A 26,622-nucleotide genomic window follows, 5' to 3' on the forward strand; every position below is an offset into this window, starting at 1 on the left:
GCAACCTACAAATGTGAAAAAAAATTGCAAACCATGTATATGATAAGGGGCTTTTACACAAAATATATGAGGAATTCTTACAATTCAGCTTTTTTTTAAAGTTAAAAAATGGACTAAAAACTTGAATAGATGTTTCCTCAAGAAGACACAACATGTTCAACATCTCCAGTCATCAGCAAATGCAAAACCGAACTGCAATGAGATTTCATCTCACACCTGTTAGGATGGCCATTATTTAAAAACATTTAGAGCTTTGGTGAGGATATAGAGAAAGTGAGACTTTAGCAGTGTTGGTAGAAATGTCAAATGAAAAAATGCCATGGAAATTAGTATTGAGATTCCTTAAAAAATTAAAAATGGAAATATCATTTGCAGGGCATTTATCCAAAAGAATTGAAATCAGTATTTTGAAGAGCTATTTGTACCTCCTTGTTCTTTATAGCATTGTTCACAGTAGTCAAGATTTGGAAACAACCTAAATGTCCATCAGTGGATGATTGGCTAAAGAAAAAATAACATATGTTCAGTGAAATATTATTAAACCATAAAAGGAAATGCTATCACTTGCTCACCATGGATCAACTTTACTTTGTAAAAACAATTCAGCCTCAGATGAGTACTTTATGATTCCATTTATGTAAGGTAGCTGTAGTACTTGATTTCACAGGGAGAGAAAATAGAATGGTGGTTGCCAGGGGAAGGGGAATTAGGAAGTTGCTTTTCAGTGGATATGTTTCAGTTATAGAAGGTGAAAAAGTTTGAGATCTGCTTTACGACATTGTGCTTACAGTTAACAATAACGTTGTGTACACTTAACATTTGTTAATAGGATGTCGATTTTGTGGATGTTTTAAAATAATTTTTAAAAACATTATTAAGCCTTCAAATCCGTGAGAGGAGAAAAAACTAAGAAGGTTTGACATATAATTCTGTGCCCACTGTGCTCCTACTGGTTTTGAAAAACTTGGTATCCCCAATAAAAGAGAGACCATATGGAACTTTGAAGGATATTTTTAGTCAGAAGTAGAAAAGAATTCAGTACATATAAGGGAGAAAATATATGTGTTTAGGAGGCAGCATCACATTTAGAAAAAAAGCTCTGTAGACATCAGACCAGCTAAAGGTAACGCTGCAAACACCTGCCACACCAAGTCGCTAGATAACATTCCAAGGGCAGCTTTCTGTGGTCACATCCTTTCTGTGATTCAGCCTGGCTGAATAATCAAGTGGGCAAGAATTTGTGTGGTTGTCTGCAGTGACACACACAATCCATCTTTCTTTCTCAGCTCCCTCGTGGTCCAGCTCTTGTTTTCTTTTAATCACCAAATAGAAAACCTTGCATTTGAACATTGTCATTCTTGTCAGCAGTATGTGTTACTGGTGGTTTTCAGAGTCAGCTTGGTGCATGTTCATTTGAGAAACTTTTGTGACCCCACTGTGATGTCATCATAAATTTGATTCCTTTGCCTCTTTTCTGGGTGTTGATAAGCATGCCACGGCTGTGTTTGTAACAGTCACTATTGTGGACACTTAAGAATAAATCGAGTCAGTTTCCAGAGCCTTTCCTCAGTTGAAGGTGATGATTTTATCTGCCTTTTATAATGTATAGAGCTATTTTACCACAGTGATTTTTTTTTTAAAGATTTATTTATGAGGCCGGCACTGTGGCACAGTAGGTTAATGCCCTGGCCTGAAGCGCCGGCATCCCATATGGGCGCCGGTTTGAGACCCGGCTGCTCCACTTCCTATCCAGCTCTCTGCTATGGCCTAGGAATGCAGTAGAAGATGGCCCAAGTCCTTGGGTCCCTGCACCTGCGTGGGAGACCCGGAAGAAGCTCCTGGCTCCTGGCTTCAGATTGGCACAGCTCCAGCCGTTGCGGCCAACTGGGGAGTGAACCATAGGATGGAAGACTGACACTCTCTCTCTCTCTCTCTCTCTCTCTCTCTCTGCCTCCCCTCTCTCTGTGTAACTCTTTCAAATAAATAAATCTTTTTTAAAAATTTATTTATGTAACTGATAGAGTTACAAGGAGAGTGAGAGTTCACTCCCCAAATTGCTACAACAGCTGGAGCTTGGCCAAGCCAAAGCCATGAGTCTGGAACTTCATCCTGGTCTCCCTCATGGTGGCAGGGCCCCCACTATTTGGACAATCTTCCACTGCTTTCCCAGGTGCATTAGCAAGGAGCTGTGTTGGAAGTGGAGCAGCTGCAACATGAACCAACACCCATATTGGATACTGGTATCACAAGCTGTGGCTTTACCCACTCTGCTGGCCCCTGTATAAGACTTTAAATTTGAGTTCTGTGTCTCTGAAAAAGTCTGAAATTGTATTTTTAATGAAGCTGTGGTGCAGTAGGCTAAGCCTCCACCTGTGGTGTTAACATCCCCTATGAGCACCAGTTCGTGTCATGGCTGCTCCTCTTGCTATCCAACTCTCTGCTTATGGCCTCGGAAAGCAGTAGAAGATATCCCAAGTCCTTGGACCCTTGCACCCATGTGGGAGACCTGGAAGAAGCTCCTGGCTTTGGACTGGCCAAGCCGTGGCCTTTGCAGCCATTTGGGGGGTGAACCAGTGGATGGAAGACCTTTTTCTGTCTCTCCCATTCTCTAACTGTTACTCTGCCTCTCAAATAAATAAAATCTTTAAAAAAAAACTTTTTTGGTTATGATTAATCTCATCTTTCTTGTTTTTGTTCCCATTTGTAAAACATAAAAGTGCTAAGGCATCTTCTCTATTTATTTTGAAAACTCCTGGGGCTGGTGCTGTGGCTCAGCGGGTTAATGCCCTGGTCTGAAGCGCGGCATCCCATATGGTCGCCAGTTCTAGTCCCAGCTGCTCCTCTTCCAATGCAGCTCTCTGCTGTGGCCTGGGAAAGCAGTAGAAGATGGCCCAGGTCCTTGGGCCCCTGCACCCGTGGAAAGAAGCTCCTGGGCTCCTGGCTTCAGATTGGCGCAGTTCCAGCCATTGCCGTCAATTGGGGAGTGAACCATCAGATGGAAGACCTCTCTCTCTCTCTGCCTCTCTTTCTGTGTAACTCTGACTTTCAAATAAAATGAATAAATATTAAAAAAAAAACTCCTGAAATTCTATATTCTCCAAAAATCTTTCTGTAAGGCTAATGTTAAAATGATTAAACAGATTATAATTTAAAAATCTAATTTTCTTACATTTTGATTAAAGCTGAATATTTATTTTGCCTATAGTTATATTAAAGTAGCCATTCTGAAATGGGAAAGGATAAGTTAATGTGCTGGCAATAATTAATTCAGGAACAATCAATAGATAAGTAGTTATGCAATTAAACTGTTATAGTCTTATTTGCAACAAACTCTTGTTATCCCCATTATCCAACCAAAAAGCAACTCAGCTAGCATTGCAATAACACAAATGTTTAGTGGTCTTCACTGTATTTTGAGGAATCTACTGGTACCTAGGTGGGAAAGAAAGTATAGCTATCTAGTTTGTATTTTACCCATCAAAGCACATTTAGACATTCGTAAGATTTGATGATGTTTTGTGTATATTTCCTACTGGTTTTTATAGTCTTGCCATGTGAGAGAAAAGACAGCTTTTGTCCCTCAGTGGCCATTGTGTGGTATGTTTTTAGGACCTGATTTTGTTTACTAGGTTTTGAGAAATACAAAATTTTGTAGACCTTTCTATGGAATATTCACAAAGGTTGAATAATTGGCAATGAGGTATTTGAAATTTCTAAAAAGATTGTAAAAATTTTGTTATACATATATTACAAAAATGTTTTAAGCATTTAAATTAAACACTTGTGGGGCTGGCATTATGGCGTAGGTAGCAAGCAAAGCTGCCACCTGCTAGGCTAGCATCCCATTTGGGTGCCAGTTCATGTCCCAGCTGCTCCACTTCTGATGTAGCTTCCTGCTAATGGCCTAGGAAAAGCAGCAGAGGATGGACCAAGTGTTTGGGCCCTTGTTACCCACATGAGAGACCCGGATGAAGTTCCTGGCTTTGGCTTGGCCCAGTCCTGGCTGTTGCAGCCTTTTGGGGAGTGAACCAGTAGATGTAACATCTCTCTTTGTCGCTCCCTCTCTCTCTATAACTGTTCTAAATAAGTAAATAAATATTTTTTAAAAATTAAAGAGTTGTGTATAAAGTATTGTTTATATTAATACCACCACAAGTAGGATAGCAATCTAATTTTCTGAAATAGAGTTTGATTTAAATAAGAAGATAATGAAGAGGCTTCAAAAACATTCAGGAAAATGGAGTAAAGACATAATGCAAGCTCTCAGTGAACTTTTTGTACTGCCATCATATGCCAAAAACTATTTTAGGCACTTTGAATATATTAGAATATTTAATTTCTAAGATAAATGTAGAAAGTAAGTATACTCAATTCTATTTCAGGATGAAGTCAGATTCCTAAAGGTTGTCAGTTTACCAAGAGCATACTTGCTGATAAATGGTCATCGCAGAAACAGGATGTTCTTTCCCTTAAACCATTCTAGAGATCACAAAAAAGGCTGGGGACCATGAAGTAACTTAAGAAGTGACAATTTTAAGATAATACAATGATAAATGGAAAACTGTGTTTAACAATGCCCATAGTATTGCCACAACATCTTAGGATATATTTGACCAGAGTGAAGTATTATGGTTTTTCATGTTGTGGATTGGATTGCTGGAATTTTGTGTTGTGATTATCCTTTCTTCTATAAAGTTTCTGGAATTACAGATAAGTTATTTTCCAGATAAGTATAATTTAAAATAGAGTGCTTGTAGCATTGATTTACTTCATTGATCAGTATAAAATTTCTAATATTTTTGGTCTGTGTTCTAAAAGATTGTGTGGTCTTTTGAGCTTGTATTTTTGTTTTTAATGCTAGATTATCAAGTTATTGGATGGCAAGCGATCTCAAACTGTGGGAATCTTGATATCCAGTTTGCACTTAGAAATGAAGGATATCCAGCACGGTAAGTTTTTTCCACCACTGTTTTGTCTAACTTAAAAAAAAATGTGTAGATGTTTTATCGTGAAAAGTTTCTAACACATACAATATCAGAATGTCAAAATGATCCCATGTTCGCAATGTCTGGCAACAGAGTGTCTTGCTTCATCCAAAGCACCCCTGTCACCAGCTAGATTATTGCAAAGCAAATCTCAGACATTTTGAACTAATCTGTTAAATATATTAATACTACTGCTGAAATAATTTTTCAAACATAACTCCGAGTGCCATCATCATGCCATTAGAAGCATTAACAGTCATTTTTCCATATTATCACATAAGTAGTTCTGATTTCCCATACACTAGCTAATTCAATCATTCATTCAGAGTTTGAATATAGTCACATTTTGTGCATTGCGTTTGATGTGTCTCTCGAGTTTATTTTATTCTAAAGATTTCTACCCTGCATCTTTCTTTTCCTTTGTAATTTGGTTGCTGAAGGAAGCCAGGTCACTTGGCCTATAGAGTTTCCCACATTGTAGATTTTGCTGATTGCATTGCCATATTTTTTATTTATCATATTCCTCTGTCTCATGTTTCCTGTAAACTGCTAGTTTGATCTACAGACTTAATCTGATTAAGGGAAAGAAACTTTTTAGATGCTATATGTATTCTATCAACAAATACTTATGTGTATTCTATCAACAAATACTGATGTTCTTAGATTCACTATTTCATTAAAAGTTTGCAAAATAATGATATACTGATTCCAACATTTTGTTTTCATTAGCTGGAATGTTTCATATAGAAACTCTTTCCTTCATCAGCTATTTGATTATGCCATATGGTGTCTCAGTCCCTTCCTTTTTGACTTTTAACTGACTTCATATCTACATGGTTATCTCTGGCTCAATTATAAATAGAAGGCATTTAAAGTGAAGAAACTTTTATGTGTTTTTCTTAGTTTCCAGAAAAGTAGACAAAAGCCGTCATCCCCTTTTGAAATCTGTGTCTTGCATGAGAACAATACTCCGCTTTCTCAGTAATCAATTAAATGTAAATCTTTATTTTCACATGTCACTTATAATATTTTCTGGGTGGTAATATAATCTCTTAGATGGTTTCAGTAGAATTCAGCGTGGGTCTGACAGTGGGAACATCTGAAACCACACTGCCCTTTAGGTTGCAATGCTTGTTGCTCAGAGTTATTTTCCTCTGTTGCTTAGAGGACTCCCATAGGTCCTGTACTAAAAGACACTTAAGATCCTTTCACACGCTAGTTTTCCTTTCAAAGGAGCCTTTGTTAGGGGGCTTAAACTTCTGTTCTATTGCAAAAAATTTAAATCTCATACAAAAACTAAAAATATTCTAAATTAGTTGGTAGTCACAGAGTATTTAAATAAGTTATTCTTTTTTAATATTGAAATTCAGTAGTGGAACTGGGTGCATATGTAGGAATATTAAACCTCAGAAAATGTTACAGTGGTTGATTTGAGTTTGGGGCAGAGGTTAGTTAAAAACTCCTACCACTGAAGTTAGAATGGGATTCTTCAGTGTTTCAAAAAGGATCTCAAGTTAGACCTTCTAGAGTAGCTGAGTTTCTGGTGTATTCAAACAAGAGATGTGATGCTAGCACAAAGGAAAAAAAATGAAAAAAAAAAAGTCTCTGCAGAGAAAGTTATGGCCTTTTGGTAAGGAACTTCTGGGGGACAGTCGTAGAAATTAGAAAGGGGCTCTTTGAGTATAGTATGAATGAGTTATGTCCTAAGCAACACTCTTCAGGAGCCTGGTGAAACTCATATGTGCCTGGTTTCTCATCATGGTGTATCACAGTGTGGACATGAGTTTTCACAGCCTCAACATCACTTTAGACTCCATTCAGTTTGGTTTAGGTATAACCTGCTGCAGGATGTCTGATTGCCACATGGATGAGAGTCATGGCAACCAGGTGAAATCTCAGCTACTAACTGAGGGCCATAAACCTCTTCCCATAGCATTCTTTCCTTATTGGATTGTTTATGGTGAGTTGAGTAAATATTGATTTATCCAAATCTTTCCAATATTCTTCTGTAGACAAAAACATGATTATAGGGAGCAGAAGTGAAATTTCATGTCCACATCAGAAGTCCTGATCACAGAGTTCCAGGCCTTGTGGATAACATTTTAGTTCTTTCTCCTGCCTCACATACCTTGGTTATCCACAAGAGAGTTGGCTCCTAAAGTCTGAAAATTCATTTCCTTTCCATTTCTTCATTTAGTAATATATTCCAGTTGAATATGGCAATATGACCGGAGGTTAATTTTCCTTTAGAATCATTGACTGGCACTGGTATCTGAAGGTCATTAGGAGCCCAGACTCCATCAGTTATATTTCCCTTTTAATCCATGTCTGGGCATGAATGGAACGCACTTGGCCTTGTGTTGTCATCCTGTTGAAAGGGCCCCCTATGATCATGTTACCTAAAATGTCTATGTTAATGTGAGGGGCTGCAGAGAGATCTGAGTGGGACAACCAACTGACAGCCACGCAGGTCTCCTAGCTATCAGCCCTGGAGAAATGACCACAGTTCACAGGCTGTTCTTCAGTTGTCTGGTCATATACCCATCTTTGTCAGCAGACAAAACCAGAGGCATCAACTCGCACTTTCTAAACTCACAAGAAGCTAACGTATTAAACCAGAGAGGAGAATATTTCTTTCTTTTGACTAAAATATTTATCATATCTGTTCATTGCTTTCTCTGGATCATCCATCTCTAGTTTATGTTGTGGATATCTTTATGCTATTTTCTTCCTTAAAATGTCATTTCCATTACTCTATTACAGCACATGTATAGGAAGCACCAGTATTTTTTTGAATCAAGGAACAAAGAGTAGGGTGAGAAGGGGTTGATGAAGGCATGAATACAAGCACAGTAGTTTACAAACATATAAACAACACACTTAATTCCTGGAAAATGTGCTATTCAGATGGTAGGAACATAAGTAAGTACAGGGGCTCCTGGAGAGCTTCTGTTCTTTCACTTTCTTCTTTTTTTTTTTTACAGGCAGAGTGGACAGTGAGAGAGAGAGACAGAGAGAAAGGGCTTCCTTTGCCGCTGGTTTCACCCTCCAATGGCCGCCGCGGTCAGCGCTCTGCAGCCGGCGCACCGCGCTGATCCGATGGCAGGAGCCAGGTGCTTCTCCTGGTCTCCCATGGGGTGCAGGGCCCAAGCACCTGGGCCATCCTTCACTGCACTCCCTGGCCACAGCAGAGGGCTGGCCTGGAAGAGGGGCAACCGGGACAGAATCTGGCGCCCCAACCGTGACTAGAACCCGGTGTGCCGGCGCCGCAAGGCGGAGGATTAGCCTAGTGAGCCACGGCGCCGGCCTGTTCTTTCACTTTCTAAATAACAATGACTTTTCAGTCTTGTCTTGCTGAGATTACAGTTTGTCATCTTGCTAACAGTTTTGAGTATTTCAGTACACAATTACCTCCTATAGATAGATAACCTGTCTTTTACTGACCTGACTCTTAAAAAGCAGCCTTATTTTCTTGATTTGTAAGATGAGCACTTTTCTTTGGTCCACTAGGTACTGTCTATGAGGTACATTCAGCTGGTGGAATGTGGGCCTTGTATGTGTCAAAGTCTTAACAGATAGCAGAGCCACTGTTCATACCTCTGCATTGTGTAGCCTTGCTTTGCTAGGAGTTTCTCTGATAAGTAAGCAGTTTTTACAACTAGTTGGGCTAATATGTCACATGTTAAAGTCATGTATTCAAATGTTTGTTGAATTTAATTTTTAAAGTAACGTTGAGAATCGGAATGTCAAAATTAACATTCCAGTGCATTTGGACAGAATCAATCGCCTGCCTGCCTTCTTTCCTTCTCCACGCCTTCTTGTATTAAGTGTCATCTCTGTATCACACAGCATGACTGTAATACTTTAGATCGGACTCTAACATTTTCAAGGGCTGCAAGATGGCGGGACAGATGTACAGACAGCCCAAAAAGAATGTAGAGGTGGCTATAAAACATCGGAGAGCAATGTCTTAACTGTTCCTGTAAAGCTTAAGATGGCTCTTACAGGACGGGATGGAACTCATCCCACAGAGGTAGAGCTTTTCCATGTGAGGAAAAGCATGAAATGCTATCTTTGAAGAGGAGCCACAACTGGAGAGTGTGGAGTGCATGTGAACCTGAGTTGCTTCAGGATATGGGGCTTGGAAACCCGAGCAGTGTACAGACGAGAAGGGCCCCTGCATATCATCACAAAAACCACATCAGTATAGTGAGAAGCATGGTTGTGATACCAGTCTGAGGGCAGCAGGATCTGTCACTGTCACATGGAAGACTGACCTCTAGGGCCTTGCATGCTCTGGTCAGCGTGTGTATCTCTTCCTTCATTTTACGCCCCTCGCTTCCCCTCATAGCACTCTAGCTAGCCACAGAGCTCTTTCTTTATTCCCTAAAAAGGCCAAGTCCTTTCCTTCCTCTATGTCTTTGAACTGACAGTACTTTTTAAATGAACTTCCCAACCCCTGCCCTCTCTTTGACATACTTCTCTGTCCATTCTCTGTTTAGCTAGCTCCTGTGCTTCATTTTAGGTTTCAACTTCAATGTTACCTGAGATCTAAGATCCTCCTCCCTAAGAAAAGTCATCTTCACCTCATTCTCTTGTTTTCTTCACAGCACTTACATTTTACTTACTCACTTGTTTATGTTTTCATTTACACCCACCACCAGGACACAGGCTCCAAGAGAATGATTGCTCACTGGTGTATCTTTGAGCACCTTGCACTTGTGTCTGGCACACAGGCAAATGGTCATCAAGTGCCTATTGAACAGATAAATAAAAATAGTACTGAAGGTGGATAAATCTGTTAGCAAGGAGTCGTGATTGTTCATAGGATCAATGATGAAGGTCAGAATCAAGGTGGTATCTATATTAAGGCAGAGGAGAAGACCATGAACAAGGGATATTTGGAGAGAAAATTGCTACATTTAGAAATGTCAGATGCAGGGAGCAATGGAAAGGATATCTTGGCTGTACCTTGGCTTTCTGGATTTATCAAGAATGTGTATAATGTGCCAAAAACCAGAAGCTGGAAATATGGGAGTAAAATCAGGGGCTGAAGCACAAATATGAAGTCTGTTTTAAAGAATCTGAGTGCAAGATGGCTGGAAATTTTTAAGCTGAAGTGTTCAGTCAGCATCTGAAAATTCTAGCCTGTGGTACCTAGAGAGGGTTATGTTAGAGATACAACGTATATCAAACAGTGATCTTTATCTCTTTCTCCCTACCCAAGATGATTTTTGACATCTTGTAGGAGAAAGCCAAGTCTATATACTGCCTGAAGTTTACAACACTAAAACAGGGTCTGGCATTGTGGCATAGTGGGTTAACCTGATGCTTGAGTTGCTGGCTTCCTTTATTGGGGTGGTAGTTCAAGTCCCAGCTATTCTGCTTCTGATCCAGCCCTATGATGATATACCTGAGAAGGCAGAAGATGATGCCCCAGGTGGTTGGATCTCTACCACTGATGTGGGAGACTCAGATGAAGCTGCTGACTACTGGCTTCAGCCTGGCCTAGACCTGGCTGTTGCAGCCATTTGGGGAGTAAACCAGCGGATGGAATATATCTCTCCTTTTCTCTCTGTCACTCTGCCTTTCAAATAAAATAAATAAATCTTTAAAAAACACAGGGACACTGAAAGAAAGACCTTGGTTGGGGACAGAATGGTTTCAGGAGGCTGGCCCTCATGCTGGAGCTTGTATTTGGCCCAGAAGTGAATCAATGATTTACTTGCTTCTGGTTTCCCATCTGCTAGATGGGATGACTTGTATTTAAAAGCATTTGGCATCCTTGGACACAGAGACTCCCTACATGATTGCAAATTAGTGTTTTCATTCCACGTTAGTGATTTCCTCTTATTCTTGTCCCAGGGGTGATGGAAAATTGTTGTTGACTCTTCTTGATATAAACCTCCATATGCATTGCAACAGACTAGGTGCCAGAAACCTCCTGGCATTCATTTGGAATTTCCCGTACACTTGGGATTCATATTTATAATATTTAATCTAACATCAAAATAGAACATTTTTCATTTTAGTAACTAGTAGTTCAGAATCTTGGTTGGAAAGGTCAGCTCTATCACGGACTGCCTTTGTGTTTTGGAATCTCCATTCAAATCTGAGAGAAGGGTGCCAGTAACTTACATGTTAAGAGTCTTTAAGTCCAGGTCTGAGGACGCCCACTGGACCTACTAGCTTTGGCCTTAACACTTTCCAGAAATCTCTGTCAGAGTTTGTGCAAGTAATCTAAAACATAATGAATTTGGCCAGGCATTTGAAATTCACCATGGGTTATCTAGGACTTTTCCTGAGAAGCAATCACTCTATCCTAGAGAGCCTCTACCTAAAAGGCAGTTTGTGTCCAAAACATTTTCATTGTGGGTCTGGCATTGTGGTATGGTTGCTTAAGTTGCTGCCTGCTATGCCTGCATTCCATGTGGGCACTGGTTTAAGTGCTGGCTGCTGTACTTCTAATCCAGCTCCCTGCTAATGCATCTGGGAAAGCAAGAGAAGATGGCCCAAGTGCTTGGGCCTCTGCTATACACATAGGAGACCCAGTTAGAGTTCTAGGCTCCTGGCTTTAGCCTGGCCCAGTCCTTAACCATGTGGCCATTTGGGGAGAGAACCAGTGAATGGAACATCTCTCTCTGTTTATCTCTTCATCTGTCTCTCTAACTCTTTTCAAACAAAGCATGTGTATTTGAAGCTTGACAGCATGCTTCTCCAGGTATGTTCTTTAAAATGTGTGTGTTATATAAATGTATGAAAGAACTAACATACACATTGCAAAACATGTAAAACTCTGGGTCAGAAATGAGATTAATAATATTTTTTAAAGTTCTGGGTTCTTATTAGTTCTCAAGGCTCATTATGCAATTAGAGTGAAGCTTATTATTAATAATAGTGAATTTAACTCCATATTTCAAGTAACCTTCCTGATCTATTATATTTATGGGGCTCAACTTTTTGGCAAGTCAGATTCAACTGTCCTTGTTTTACCTCATCCCATGACTGATGGGGAGCTTATTCTAGCAAAGTGTCTGCTGTGCTGTTTTCTTATTGTTGATGGATTATCTTCAATCTGGGGTTACTCTGCAGGAACCTTTTGAAGCCAACTTGTTTACTTTGTGAAGTTTAGTTGAAAGCAGATCTTGGAATCAGAAAACTTCTTACAATCAGAAAACTTCATTTATTTGCCTCCCCCCCCCCCCCAACAAATCGCAATATGTTAAAGCAAAGGAAGTGAGGATGTCACTTAGGAAATTACATGCGATTGTGGGCTGCTGACATACCAACTGAATGAAGGGGCCAGTGTCAATTGACTTTTAAAATGTTCGGTAGAGCTCATTTTTCATAGTTTTTAGATTAAATAAATATAATAGTAGCTCTACTACCCTCTCCTTTTCCATGTTTTCCTTCCTCCCACTGGGTCTAAAACACCTGAGCAGCAGGGCTCCCACCCACCCCTTTCTAAGCCTCTATACATTCCTTCAGTTCCTGAGTCCAGGAAGCAGAGGGTGGCATTTCTTTGTACTTTACCTTCAGGCAACTGGCTGAGACCATCCAATCTGCTTGGAATGTAATTTTGGCTTAAAAGAACCAGAACTAATGGAAGAACAGAAGCAGATTAACCCAAACTGTTTCTCATTCCATTGCCTTCTGGAGAACAGAGGGAATATGGGGGGCTGGGGGGGTTGTAAATTCTATGCCCTATGCCTTTCTTTGAGATTTGAACCATGGATGATTTTAATTGTACCTATAATATAGCATCTTGGGCATCCTCTGATGCAGCCAATGCTTAGACTGTTGCAAGAATTGGAATTTTTGCTTTATAAAATGGAGTAGTTTAGAGGTTTTAGAATAGATAAGTATCCCTTATGTGACTGTCATTTCTTCTACCTCCCAGCTAGCTCCTGTTGATCATGTCTTTTGCACTTGTCTCTTACTCCATCAGAGCCTAAATTAAGGTTTATGCTAATGAACATGACACATTAGCAGGCATTTAAGAATGTGAGATTATAAATTATATTTCTTGTTCTTCATGTGTTTGGAAGCGACATTCGTTTATTCCTCTGCTTTTTGTGTGCATTATTTTCCTTTTCGGCATGTAATATACAGTTACAATATCTTTTCAAGAAAATTAAAATTTGCTAATATAGGTATCTTAAATCTTCCCTTTATCTTTCTTTTTTGTTCAGGATAAGGGATTTTCAAATTCCACATTTCCTTTTTTTGGAAATTCTGTTGTGACTCAGCTGTAATACTGATTGTTTTGAATAAGATTGACACTTAATCTTTTCTACATATATTGAAGTAGCATATTAGTGTTGAACAAAGTATTAGCAATAATTAAGTAATGTTGGAACAGTGTCTGTGAACAATATATAAATGAAACTTCCATAATTTGGGTCATATGTGGTTCCTACTCAGAGATTTCTGATTAATACAAAAAGCATGTGATGCCAGTTGGAGACTAAGATTTCTTTATGGACTCTGTGGGTTGTTAAGGTGGTAATGATTTTAAATGGCATGATTGCTTTTAACCTTATGCTTCTAAAAGATGCAAGAAGTGCAATCTGGGTCCAGTAAATACCCACTGCCTTAAAGGATAGTTGATGATTATAGAATTGAGCTTAGGAGATCAAGCTGTGCCTTACAGGACAGCAGCAGCACTCACATCACAGGATTAAATGTCAGAACACTTAAAACAATGCTTGGCACAGAAGAAGCTCCCAATAAATACTAGCTATTAATTATTAATCTCCGGTAAAATCTGTCTGCTGCCCCCCCCCCTTCTGGTGTAGTGGACAGAGACTCCTTTAAGTTGTTTTTCTCCATTGGTGTCCTTAAGCATGTCATTTGGATATTTGCCATTGAGTGAGGGTTTTTGCATCTCTGTGATGCTAAGGCATGCCTGGGGCTAGGACATGAGGGCCCATTGGGAAAACCCAAGGCATGTTGAGATCCAGATAAGGTTCTAGGAGAATTGTGACCACTGTGGAGAGATTTGGTTAACAGAGTTCTGCAGAGTTTCCTGTCCTGCTCTCTGAATGCTTCTCCCAGGCTCCTCTCTGCCTGCCCCTTATTCTCCACTCTCGCAGTTTCGTTATGGACTTAGCTTCCCTCAGTGATGACGTCATTGTTGGGAGGTGACACTCTGGGGTGTTCCTGCTCTCCTCTTCTTCAGCACTCAGATTCTGCCGTGGACTCCTTCCATGGACCCCAGGGTACCCTTTCCTTTTCCTTGGTAGCGCCCAGGGGTCCAGTAGGTAGATTTTTCAGAGTTTTGTGAGGTAGGTTGCATGAGAGAGTTTGTTTTTAAAAAAACAAAAAAAAAGCCCTTCTATGTTACTTTCCTCATTCTATTATTTTTTCTTTCTAGTTGAGTTTTTATTCAGTATTAATACATTATCAATAATTTGGGGGGCCGATGCTGTGGTGCAGCAGGTTAAAGCGCTGTCCTGCAGTGCCGGAATACCATATGGGTGCCAATTCAAGTCCTGGCTGCTCCACTTCCCATCCAGCTCTCTGCTATGGCCTGGTAAAGCAATAGAAGATGGCTCAAGTCCTTAGGCCCCTGCACCCACATGGGAGACCCAGAAGAAGCTCCTGGCTTTGGGTTAGCTCAGCTCTGGCCATTGCAGCCATTTGGGGAGTTGAGCCAGTGGATGGAAAAGTTCTCTCTCTCTCTTTCTGGCTCTACCCCTCTCTGTAACTCTTTCAAATAAATAAAATAAAATCTTAAAAAAAATAATAATTCAGGCAAAAAAGTTAAGTTATAGGGTGGCTGTTTAGAAATTAACATTGTTAACAAAATAATTGCTATTAGTAGAGTCAAATAGTCATTAATGTTTGCTTTAATATTAATAAATCTGTAAAGATTTATTAATAAATTATTTAATATTTAATAAATAAATTTATTAATAAATAAGATTATTAATAAATAGCTATTACACATTCACTTTGTGCAAAGTAGTCATGTCAGGTACTTAAAAAACGCAAAGCTAAATAAAATGGGCTACACAGGAATTTATTCTTAAATTCAACATCAGCTGCAGCCTGGTAAACCAGCCCACCCCTGTGTATCTGTGGCATCTTCCACATGATGGATGACCAGATTGACTTTGGCTAATCTTCAGCCTAAAAGGTGTGCCTTCTCAGCCCCAATCTCCCAAGTATCTTCACGAAGGAGCTATTTCAGTCAAAAAGGAAGCTCCCTAGTGATTCTTCTGGGTTTTTGCAGTGTGTTCATATTTTTTTTTTGTACAGAAGCTTTTAGAACAGCAAGCATATTCTTTGTTTATTTGGATGTGGTGCACTTGGAGAATAGGGTTTAAAAATGGCCAGAAGGCTGAGAGAATTCCTGCATGTTGTTTCTACTTAGGCTGGTTTTGGGAAAAGTGGTCTCTGAACTGGAGAGGGAATTTATCCATTGTGTAAGACCTTGACCCTGTGCATGTGCCTAAAGCAGGCACATAGCTTTTATGTGTGCCTGTTAGTTTGAATTTGTGATACGGATCTGCTTTTTGTCCCTGCTGACGGTTATTCTATCTTAATGGGCGAAGCACTACTCTAATGACCCTTGTGTATATAATTCTTGTAGTACAGAGCAGGCACCAGAGGACCACATAAAAATGTTTGCCTCAATTTCCCTGCAAAAAAGAAACTCAGAAGCCAGACTTGACCAAGTAACAGATTTTTAAAGGTAAAGGAACCCAATAAAATTACCAGCTTTTCACAGCGTGTGTCTACTTCCTTTCGACATATTGTGAGGTGTAGGTGAAATATTCTAACTGAACTGACAGTGGGAGTGGGGACAACTAAGGAGGAAGGGAGATAAAAGTAAAAACCACCAGCAATGATTGATATTGCAGTAGCAATGAGTTGCTGGGGTCTCCCCTTTGTGGATTTGACACTTCACCTTTCTAACACCATCTGCAGGAGTGTTGGTATAATGAGCCTTGTACAGACAGGAACAAAAGCTAGGATTACTTGGAATTACTGTACTGGGGCTTTGAGGCTTGCTGTAGAATTGTGGAGACTGGTTTTGTTTGTTCATCTTACAAGATGAAAGGTGTATGTGTGTGGGTATGTGAGGGAAAGAAGCATATAAAGAGACAGGGTATGTATTTTTAAAGTCGAAAATAGAGCAAGATATCTGATCTTAGGTAATTCCAAAAAACACTTAAAGGCTGACTTCTTTTCACATTGTGATCATCAGTTAACTAATTATGAGTTCATGTAATGGCTTATAGGTTTAATAGTAAATGCTTTCAAGCACGACTTCATTAGAGAACTTTTGTTTATTCTCTAACACATTGTCCAGGATTTGGGGAATATAATTATCAAGTATAGAATCTGGCTCTCCAGGAGCTTAAACTATATTTGGTGACTAGGAGATGGAATTTTGTGCATGTAAGACAACTCTCCCAGGAGCCCCTGAACTCAAACCTTTATCTTTTTCAGACCTTCAATCAATAAACTAACTGTCCTTGACCATCGGTAGGGTAGAAATAATTTAATTTCCTTAGGTTCCTGGGCTGTACTAGATGAGCCCTTGATACTGCTTCTTATACCTCTTGAGTTTTATTCTACTTTTTAAAATTTTATTTTTATGATCCTTTTATAAAAGAAGAGAAACAGTGGGATACTTGGCATTGGCCCTAAATGAGTCCCTTTATCTATTTCTTCCTTTATCAGTCCCTTTCTTCTGCTCCAGGCTGTAGGGGACAGATCCACAGGCATTTCCAGCCCTTACACTCGCCTATTTCTACAAGAGTGACAGAAAGCGCTTCCCCTAAATCTAGTCTTAAGAAAAGAGTGATTGTTTTTGGACTTTTAAAAATTTATTATTTGAGAGAGAGAGCTCTCATCCACTGATTCACTCCCCAAATGGGTGTCAGAACTGCCAGGGGACTGAAATTGAGAGCCAGGAACTCAATCCAAGTCTCCCACCTTGGTGGCAGGAATCCAAGTATCTGAGCCATCAACACTGCTTCCCAGGATCATCATTAACAGTAAGCTGGAATCAGGATCTGGAACTAGGAACAAGTCCAGGTATTCTGATGTGGGACGGGGGCAGCTTAACTACCAGACAAAATGTTAGAGTGCTCTGATAGATACTGCAATCTGCTCAGCCCCAGAGCGGGTTAGTGATACCACCACACAGTGCTTTCTAGTTTCTCCTCTGCCCTGTCTTTCCTGTCTACACTATTCAGGCTTTTGCTACTTCTTGCCCCACTACAGGAGTTTCTAAACTGGTCTTTCTGAGTTTTGACCTGTCCTGTGTAATATGACTCTGTTCAGTTTACCTCCCTAGTGATAACTGCTCAGTGCACATCAAATGTGTTGCATGCTCTTTGTTATGACTTTCAGAATTCCACCAGGTCTAGTCTATCTACCTCATCCCTTAATTCCTTCCCGAAGCCATAATTGAATTGCCTGGCATTGCCTGAACGTCCCATGAGCCTGTCTGCAGCTGCTTGTTGCAGCTGGAATATCTCATAGCTTTCTCATTGATACTTAATTATAAATTCATTAATTGGCATTGCATCAAGTGAGTTTGGCTTATTTTATGATAATTAGTAAATGGGCATTTCAGGGGTCTGGCTGAAGCAATATATATCAGTTGAACTTTTATTGTTAATCTCTTTTTACCAAGGTGAAATTACTATTTAAATTTACTTGAAGGTTAGAAATATGAGAAAGATACTGTCCTTATTGATTTATTTTAAATATTTTATTTATTTGAGAGGCAGAGTTACAGACAGTGAGAGGGAGAGACAGAGAGAAAGGTCTTCCTTCTGTTGGTTCACTCCCTAGGTGGCCACAATGGCCAGGGCTGCGCCAATCCGAAGCCAGGAGCCAGGTGCTTCTTCCTGGTCTCCCACACGGGTGCAGGGCCCAAGCACTTGGGCCATCCTCCACTGCACTCCCAGCCACAGCATAGAGCTGGATTGGAAGAGGGACAGTGAGACTAGCTACCATATCACCCAGCAATCCCATCCCACTACCAGGTATATATCCAAAGGAAATGAAACCAGTGTGTCAGGGAGATATCTTTACTTTCCTGTTTATAGCAGCACCAGTCACAGTGCCCAGGAAAGGAAAACCACCTAAGTGTCTATCAACTGATGAATGAATGAAGAAAATGTGACACATAAGTACAAAGGAAACCAATCATAGAAAGAGTGAAATCCTGTCACTTACAACAACATGGAACTGTAGAAAATAATTTTAAGTGAAATAAGCCAGACACAGAGGAAAAAAATACCTGATTTTATTACTGAAATATAAAAAGCTTGGTCTCATGGAAGCGGGGAATAGAACAGTGGTTACCAGAGACTGGGAGAGTAGTGGACAGGGAGGCATAGGGAAAGGTTGGTCAATGGATACTAAATTACAGTTAGGAGGAACCAGTGCTGGTGCTCTGCCACACAGTAGAGTCACTGTCGATGATGATGTGTTATATGAGTTATTTCAAAGAATATTGGGAAAATTTTGAATGTCCTCACCATAAAGATATGACAAATGATACGCATGCTTACCCCTACTTAGACATTATACAGCATGCATATGTATTGAAGCAACTCAGAGTGATCAATAAATGTGTACTAATGTGCCAATTTACAAAATTTAAATAGAAAAAAATAAAATACACCCCCTTATAATATTGTCACGTGCAGAATTCCATCCTCTTTTCAAGTATAAACGTTCGTTCTGTTTTTTGAGAAACCTCTCCTCACATTCCAGCAGAAGGACTCACTCTGCAGGAGTCCTGTGGTGTATACCACATCGACAAATACTTATTTTATACCTGTTATACCCAGGTTCTATTCTGGGAAGTAGAGTTGCCAAGATGCCTAAGAAATGATCCTTGACTACAGACACCTTACTGCCCAGTAGCAGAGGGAAACTGTTAGGCAACACACCATAGCACAGATTCTTAAAATATATTATCCTCCCTTACATAAAACATGAATGAGGTGCCTTGGAAATGGGAAAGATCAAGGACTTAGCGATCTGAAGGTCAGGGTTGTCCTTCGAAGGTAGGAAACCTTTGACCTCTGGGCCTTGGAAGATGAGGTGTTGAAAGGGAGGAAGCCTTGGCATGTTCAGGAATGGGGAGTTGTGCAATACTGCTGCAGCCCCAGGTACATGGAGGAAGTGGTAGGATACGAGCTTGGAAGTGTAGTTTGGAGCCAGGCAAGGAATGAGTTTTAAAATGGGGCGAAGGAGTTAGGACTTCATCTAATGTTTAATGGAGAGGTACTCAAGTATTTTAAGCAGCAAGATAAAAATATTTATTTTTTTAAAGGCAGAAAGACAGAGGTCTCCCATCTGTTGATTAACTCCCCAAATGTCTGCCGTGGCTGGGGCTGAGCCAGGCTGAAACTATAAGCCGGGTCTCAGTCCAGGTGTCCCACGTCGGTGGCAGGGATGCAACTGCTTGATTCATCACCTGTTGCTTCCCAGGATACACATTAGCCAGAAGCTGGACTCAAATCCAGGCACTCCAGCAGGGATGTGAATGTCCCAAGCAGCACCCTAATGACTACAACAAATGCTAATCCATGAAGTAAGATTTTTTAAAAAAAGACTTATTTGTTTGAAAAGCAGTGTTAGAGAGAGAGAGAGAGAGAGAGAGAGAGAGAACCATCCTGTGGTTCACTCCCCAAATGGTCACAACCCCCAGGACTGGACCAAGCTGAAGCCAGGAGCTTCTCACAAGTCTCCCATGTGGGTGGCAGGGCCCCAAGCGCTTGGACTATCTTCCACCACTGCTTTCCCTGGTAAATTAGCAGAGAGCTGAATCAGAAGTGGAGCAGCTGGGACTCAAACCCATGCCCACGTGGAATGCTGGCATTGCAGGTGGCAGCTTAACTTGTTACACCACAGCACCAGCCCCACAAATTAAGATTTTTTAAGATTATGTAGTTTTTTAATTTAAAATTTTTTAAATTTTATTTAAGGAATACAAATTTCATTTATTTCATATATACAGATTTAGGAGCATAGTGATACTTCCCACTCTACCCTCCCTCCCACCCATGTTCCTACCTTTCCTCCTTCTTCCTCTCTTATTACCTTTCTTAATTTTTAAAATGATCTACTTTCACTTTACTTTATACTCGTAAGATTAACCATATACCAAGGAAAGAGTTCAACAAATAGTAAGAAGGAAAAAAGAAAAAAAAAAACTGTTCAGGGCTGTAGGGGCTAGCATTATGGCTTTGTGGGTAAAGATGTCAACATCCCATATGGGCACTGGTTCAAGTCCCAGCTGTTCCACTTCATATCTAGCTCCCTGCTAATGTTCCTGAGAAAAGCAGTGGAAGAAGGCCCTCGTGTTTGGGTCCTTGCACCCACATCGGAGACCTGGAAGAAGCTTGTGGCTTCATCCTGGTCCAGTCCTGGCCATTGTAGCCAGTTGGAATTTGGAAAATCTCTCTGCTTCACCCCATCTCTCTCTTTAGCTCTGCTTTTCAAATAAATAAATAAATAAATAAATAAATAAATAAATAAATCTTTTTTTAAGAAATAGACTTTTAAAAAAATTACTTTTTTTGTTTATTTGACAGAGTTAGACAGTGAGAGGGAGAGACAGAAAGGTCTTCCTTCCATTGGTTCTACCCCGAAATGGCCACTACAGCCGGAGCTACGCTAATCCAAAGCCAGGAGCCAGGTGCTTCCTCCTGGTCTCCCATGCGGGTGCAGGGGCCCAAAGACTTGAGCCATCCTCCACTGCCTTCCTGGGCCAGAGCAGAGAGCTGGACTGGAAGAGGAGCAACTGGGACTAGAACCCGGTGCCCATATGGGATGCCGGCGCCACAGGTGGAGGATTAACCAAGTGAGCCATGGTGCTGGCCCCAAAAAATTACTTTGATTGTAGTAGAATGGATTGGGAAGTACTAAAATTCGAGGTAGAAATTAGGTTAACCTCGATGGACCCATAGGTATATTGTATTTCCCTCAGGATGTTTGATACATTTTTTTGTAATTTGAGATATTTGTGCATGTATCTTTCCTATTAATAATAATGGAGTTGGGCTGCAAGTGGTGTTTTAAATGGCTGTAAGAACTGTGTAGAAATTACTATCAAACACCCAAGAATTCTTTAGCATTGCATTTATGGCACAAATTACTAAGTAGTTGAATTTTCTTACCCTAATTCCTCCCAGGTGTTAGGGGAGATAAGACATTAATAAGCATTAAAACAGCTTCACAATGTGTTTACTTGGAATCCTAACACTCATAGCTCATAGGCACCATCTTGAGTTCATTTCTTTCTCTGTGTACCACGCCAAACACACACATTACCTCACTTAGTATTTTCATTAAGTGGTGTTAGATCTGGTTTACAGATATGCTGAGGCACAGACAATTTAAGATGTCAGCCTCATATAGCAAGTGTTTTTCCATCCTTAGTAGTCATCGGGATCTTTTTCTTTGCCTTGAATATGTTCCTTCAGCACAAAGAAGAAACGTGGGGCTGGCGCTTTGGCATAGCGGATTAAGCCACTGCCTGCAACACAGGCATTTCCATATAGGCGCCGGTTCATATCCCGGTGCTCCACTTCCTATCCAGCTCTCTGCTAATGCACCCGGGAAGCAGCAGAAGATGACCTAAGTACCTGGACCCCTGGACCCACATGGGAGATCCAGATGAAGCTACTGGCTTTGGCCTGGCCCCGACCTTGGCTGTTGCAGCCAACTGGGGAGTAAATCTGCAGATGGAAGATCTCTCTCTCACTGTGTCTCCTTCCCTCTCTGCCTTTCAAATAAGTAAATAAATTTTTATAAAAGAAAAGAAATGAAAATAGCTTTTCCAGTTCCACTTCTCTATAGTGTTCTTTTTCCAGATTCACAAAACTGACCTCTTCAGGTCTTAATTATCACTTCTCAAGGAGGCCTCCTTGATCCCATGCTACACATTTCTCTCTTTTGTCTTCTCTAAAGTACACTGTTATCTGAAATTATGTATTGTTGAGCCTCTGTCCCCTAATCTCGGCTGTAAATTTAATGAGATCAAGTACTTTGGATGTTGCATACACTTCTAATGTACAAATTTCCAACAGTTTAGAACAATTTCTGGAACTTACTGCACATTCAACATATATTTATCCAAGCTCTAGATGAAAGAAACAATGAATAAATGTCTCCAAAATCCATGCTGTTTGCCACTCACATTCTCTCTAGGGGCTTGCTTCCTGCTACTGACAACACCAGGGGGGAATTTTGGCTGACAATGTAATGTGTTGGTCCCAGGCTTATTAACTTTCCATAACCAAATATTTACTTACTAAAAAATAGAAACTCACAGATCATTCATTTTCTCATTACTTAAGATAACTAGATTGCATCTAAGCTTGTGGTTCATACATAGTACCTATGAGAAGTGATTAATTTAAAAGTAACAAAATTTTCAGATAAATAATTTTTAGAATTTTACCTTTTTTTAATGCATTCATGGTGACTGATTTTGGTAGGAGTGTATTTGAATTTATGCCAAACTGACATTGTTTCTGACTGTTTTGTTGCTTTTTGGGGCACCAGACATTTAAAAAATGCATAGCCTATCTGATAAGTTATGAATTCATATTCTCTCCATACATAAAATAACAGTCCTAGGGGCATGCAGATTCTTCCATTCTTTCCTCAAAGTACATTTTTCTCTTGTGGTTTCAGATTGGCCTTTTGGGAAGTGTAATTTTCCTTTGTCTTGGTGGAATCTGAGACTACTGACTTTCTCACTAGCATATTGGCCTCTTCTTTCCTCAGTACCTAAGAATAGTTTGCTGAGTAACTCCTAAGTTAGAGAGGGTGGCCTGGGGAGGAAATTTAAGTACATTTCTCGGTGTTTTGTGGAGGTACGTGATCTTAGCTCAGTTCATTAACTTTGTGAAAATTCTATGAAAATGTTCTTATAACTCTAAACCACAGAGCAAAACAGTTCCAAAGCAACCTGCCTTTTTTTCTTGATCCCAGCCTTCTCCCAAAACCATGGCAGAATGCAAGTGAAGAGAAAAATGGTTGACGAGCATAATTTTAAGGCGTCCTAAGCATCACTGGTTGGTTTAATAAAATTAACTAGCCTGCCATGGAGAAAATTTACTAGCGTGCTGGTTAATTTCACAATGTAAAGTCAGGGAAGGAAGGTAGAGTTGAAGGAACAAACCTTATTAATTTTGAATAATTATTTAAAGATGTGGGCCTCTGCCTATTTTAAACACTTTGATAGCCAAATCTATGAAGGCTTTAAAATCTCATTTTTTTATCATAGGATATCTGAGAAAGAACCTCTCTAGGTGAAATCACAACCACATTAGTTAACAGCTAAATAATTTATTTAAATACAGCACAGCAAGTAGAGATCTAATAAGCAATAGGAATTAGAATTTACCTGAAAACTGGCTCATGGGAGGTTTCCATTATCTTAATTTGCCATTGATGCAATCATTGCTCTTTCTTGTCTTTTTAATCCAAACAATATGTTTGCAACGGCTATGGAAAGGTGCCTGAAATCACATGCTTGAATTCGTTTAATTTGTAGGGTTGTCTTTTCTCTCTCTTTCTGGTAATGGGTAAGAGTCAGTTCTGGTGCATTAGGTGCTAAATCTCTTCAATTACCAGCGGGAAGAAAGATTTAACATTGTGCTTCAAACCTACAAACTGATTTAGTTTTAATGCACAAGCACTTTTCCTGTGGAGCCTAAATTAAACTACAGAAAGGACACAGAGTATGAGGAATGAAACAAGGAACAGCTAAGGCTTAGGCCAGTGATAGGAACCATTTTTGACTTTTTTCTTTTGAGCACCCTGTTGTAAAAGGAAGGAGAGCAGAAACAGGCCAAAAGGTATAATCTACACAAGAAAGCACAGTGTTACTTCCTTTGAAAGCTGAATACGGAGTCGATGTTGGTGCAGGAGATCTCAGTAAATCTCTTACCCCTTTCTTTTTCTGGGTTTTTGGCAGCCATTTTCAATGTGGATGACTCTGTGGTTGACCTGGAGACCCTGGCGGCTTTATATGAAAATGTGAGTAGCAACAATATTCAGAGCTAGAATTTCTACCCCAAAACTCATTGAGCTGTTCATGTTCTTCAGTGGTAAGAATTTCAGCCTATCCTGGAAGAGATTAAGGCACAGAAATGCAAGCTTGAGTGAGTTGACACGACAGGAGCACTAGGTTCCTGACTCCCACCATGCTCATCTGTGTTAGTAGATCTCATTGAGCATCTGCGAGTCAGGGTGGTTCAAGGTGGAAACCACCCACTGTTGTGCTCTAGAACTCATTTCTGTCATGTGCTGGCAGAGTGACCGAAGATAAGCTCCCTGGTTAATGTTGGCCTATACCAGTGTCTTCCTTTGAGGAATGGGAAGCCAGTACCAGCTTGGATGATTACTCTTAGTCCAGCTGAGCTAATGATGTTGAATGTGGGAAGGTAGTGTGGAATGGTTGCTGTGATTCTTGATTTTGAAGTCAGATGGTCTTAGGTCCAGCTCTACCATTGCCTGCTGAATGACCCTGGGCCAATTACTCAAGTTCCTTAATCCTATAGACCATCAGCATAATGGGAATTATAGTGGGGCCCACCGGATTGTTTTGTATTAAATGTGATTTAACACATGTAGCAGTTGCAATGTATTTTGAAAGTAAACAGCACTACACACATATAAGGTCTTTTAAGTTGACTAATGAGTGGATATAACCAACAGAATGAGCAGGCTGTCTTGAGTAGATGACAGCAGAGAGTCACAATTCCCACTACTGTTAATTGTTCTGGTTTCCTGACTGTTAGGATGCAAAAACATAGATTGAACTGGATTCTCTTTTTTTTTTTTTTAAGATTTTTTTTATTTGACAGAGTTAGACAGTGGGAGAGAGAGAGACAGAGAGAAAGGTCTTCCTTCCATTGGTTAACCCCCTAAATTGCCACTATGGCTGGAGCTACGCCGAACCAAAGCCAGGAGCCAGGTGCTTCCTCCTGGTATCCCATGCAGGTGCAGGAGCCCAAGCACTTGGGCCATCCTCCACTTCCCTCCTGGGCCACAGCGGAAAGCTGGACTGGAAGAGGAGCAACCGAGACTAGAACCCAGTGCCTATATGGGATGCTGGCGCTGCAGGTGGAGGATTAACCAAGTGAGCCATGGTGCCAGCCCCCTGGATTCTCCTAAGTAATGGTATTTCCCAGGAAGTTGCCTGGGGCTCTAGGGTATGCCATGGTCACCCAGCTCAAAATGATTCGTTTCAGTATTTATGTTCTCTGAGGCTTTACATCTCTTATAGAAATTGTCCATAGTCTAATATTCTAGGTGTGGTGGGCTCATCAGTTCCCTACTCATTTTCATATACTTTATATGTATTAGGAGCTATTTATACAGGCAGGTAGAAGCTTTTCCCACATTTCCTAAAACCAGGAAAGCTTTCATTAATAAACCCAAAGGCACTGGGACATCAGGAGGTGATTATGAACTTGTTGATTACCTGGAAGGCAGCATGATATAGTGGGAGAAAGAAGGACTGCTCATCAGAAGCCCTTCACCAGTTACTTAGCTCAAGCCTCAGTGGGTCTTTCTATAAAATTCAGATACAGTCATTGATGTTAAATGATATTGTTAGGGGCGGAGCACCTTCCAGATGCTTTTTGTTGTCAGCATGAGCTCAGGGCTATGCACACGGTTGATACTTGTTAGCACATCTTAGAGTCCAGCTGCATTCAACTAAATGCCAAAATAAGTGGTCCAGACAATAGGTACTGATGAAATTCAGAACAAGGGAAAATGGTGAACAGAAGTAAATTAGGCACCTATGCAAGTTAGAAGTGCTATTCTGAGTGTGGTAAGGACAACTTGCCCCCTCTGCTTACACCTGAAGAGACAGGGAATTAAAGGTAGTAATCAATCGCCCTGGTTTCCTTGTCTGACTGAGTGTGCTTGTTGTGACCTTCTGTATTAGCCAGGGGCTCTCAAACTTCCACATGTACCAGAATCACCTGGAGGGCTTACAGGGTCACACCTTTGAGTATCTTGTGTCTGTGGTGGGGTTGGGTTTGCATTTCCAGCAAATGACAGCTGATGCTCCTGTTGCTAGACTAGAGATTATACCTTGAGACCCACTGCCTTAGATTCTCACTGCTTTTTGTTTTGTCTTTCAATACAGAGAGCCCAAGAGGATGAATTGGTTAAAATAAGAAAGTATTATGAGACATCTAAAGAAGAAGAATTGAAGCTGCTGGATAAACCTGAACAGTAAGGACACTAAACTACTTTCCGGTTAGGCCGAAAGGAGAACCATGGTCTCTGTGTTCCTCCGTCCCTATTCTGAGAGACCAAATCTATTGTGCAGTGAGCTAAATCACAACATTATCATCCCCGTGACCTATTGCAAGTAGCAGAATGATCCAGCTGCCGGGAAAAGCAGAACTGAGATTTGTGCTGCTGGATACAGTATGTCTCACCCCACCCCCTTCTCTCACCCCACACAACTCCCCATTCTTGTTCTAGCAACTTGTTAATTCCTCCTAGACTAAACATTTTAGCCAAAAGGGTAACCGAGGAAGGAAGAAGGCATTGCTCTGTTTAAGCTTCTGCTGATGCAGTTAAATGATGATATCAGTGTCACAGAATTCAAATTCATCTT

At 40.4% G+C, this 26,622-nt stretch overlaps 1 protein-coding gene across 7 annotated transcripts in view; it reads left to right on the forward strand.

Annotated features, from left to right (window-relative positions):
- The window catches only part of FMN1 (formin 1), a 481,759-nt gene that overhangs the window by 280,821 nt on the left and 174,316 nt on the right, over positions 1–26,622 (forward strand). For all 7 annotated transcript variants that reach the window (XM_089309385.1, XM_051822097.3, XM_070053344.2 and 4 more), the window contains 3 exons: positions 4,862–4,949; positions 23,956–24,017; positions 26,143–26,231. In XM_089309385.1, the coding sequence (XP_089165511.1) occupies positions 4,862–4,949; positions 23,956–24,017; positions 26,143–26,231 (239 nt within the window). The remainder of the gene's footprint in view (positions 1–4,861; positions 4,950–23,955; positions 24,018–26,142; positions 26,232–26,622) is intronic.

The sequence above is a fragment of the Oryctolagus cuniculus genome, chromosome 12 (assembly GCF_051225735.1).
Source record: "Oryctolagus cuniculus isolate XC-2025 breed Fujian yellow rabbit chromosome 12, ASM5122573v1, whole genome shotgun sequence".
NCBI lineage: Eukaryota > Metazoa > Chordata > Mammalia > Lagomorpha > Leporidae > Oryctolagus > Oryctolagus cuniculus.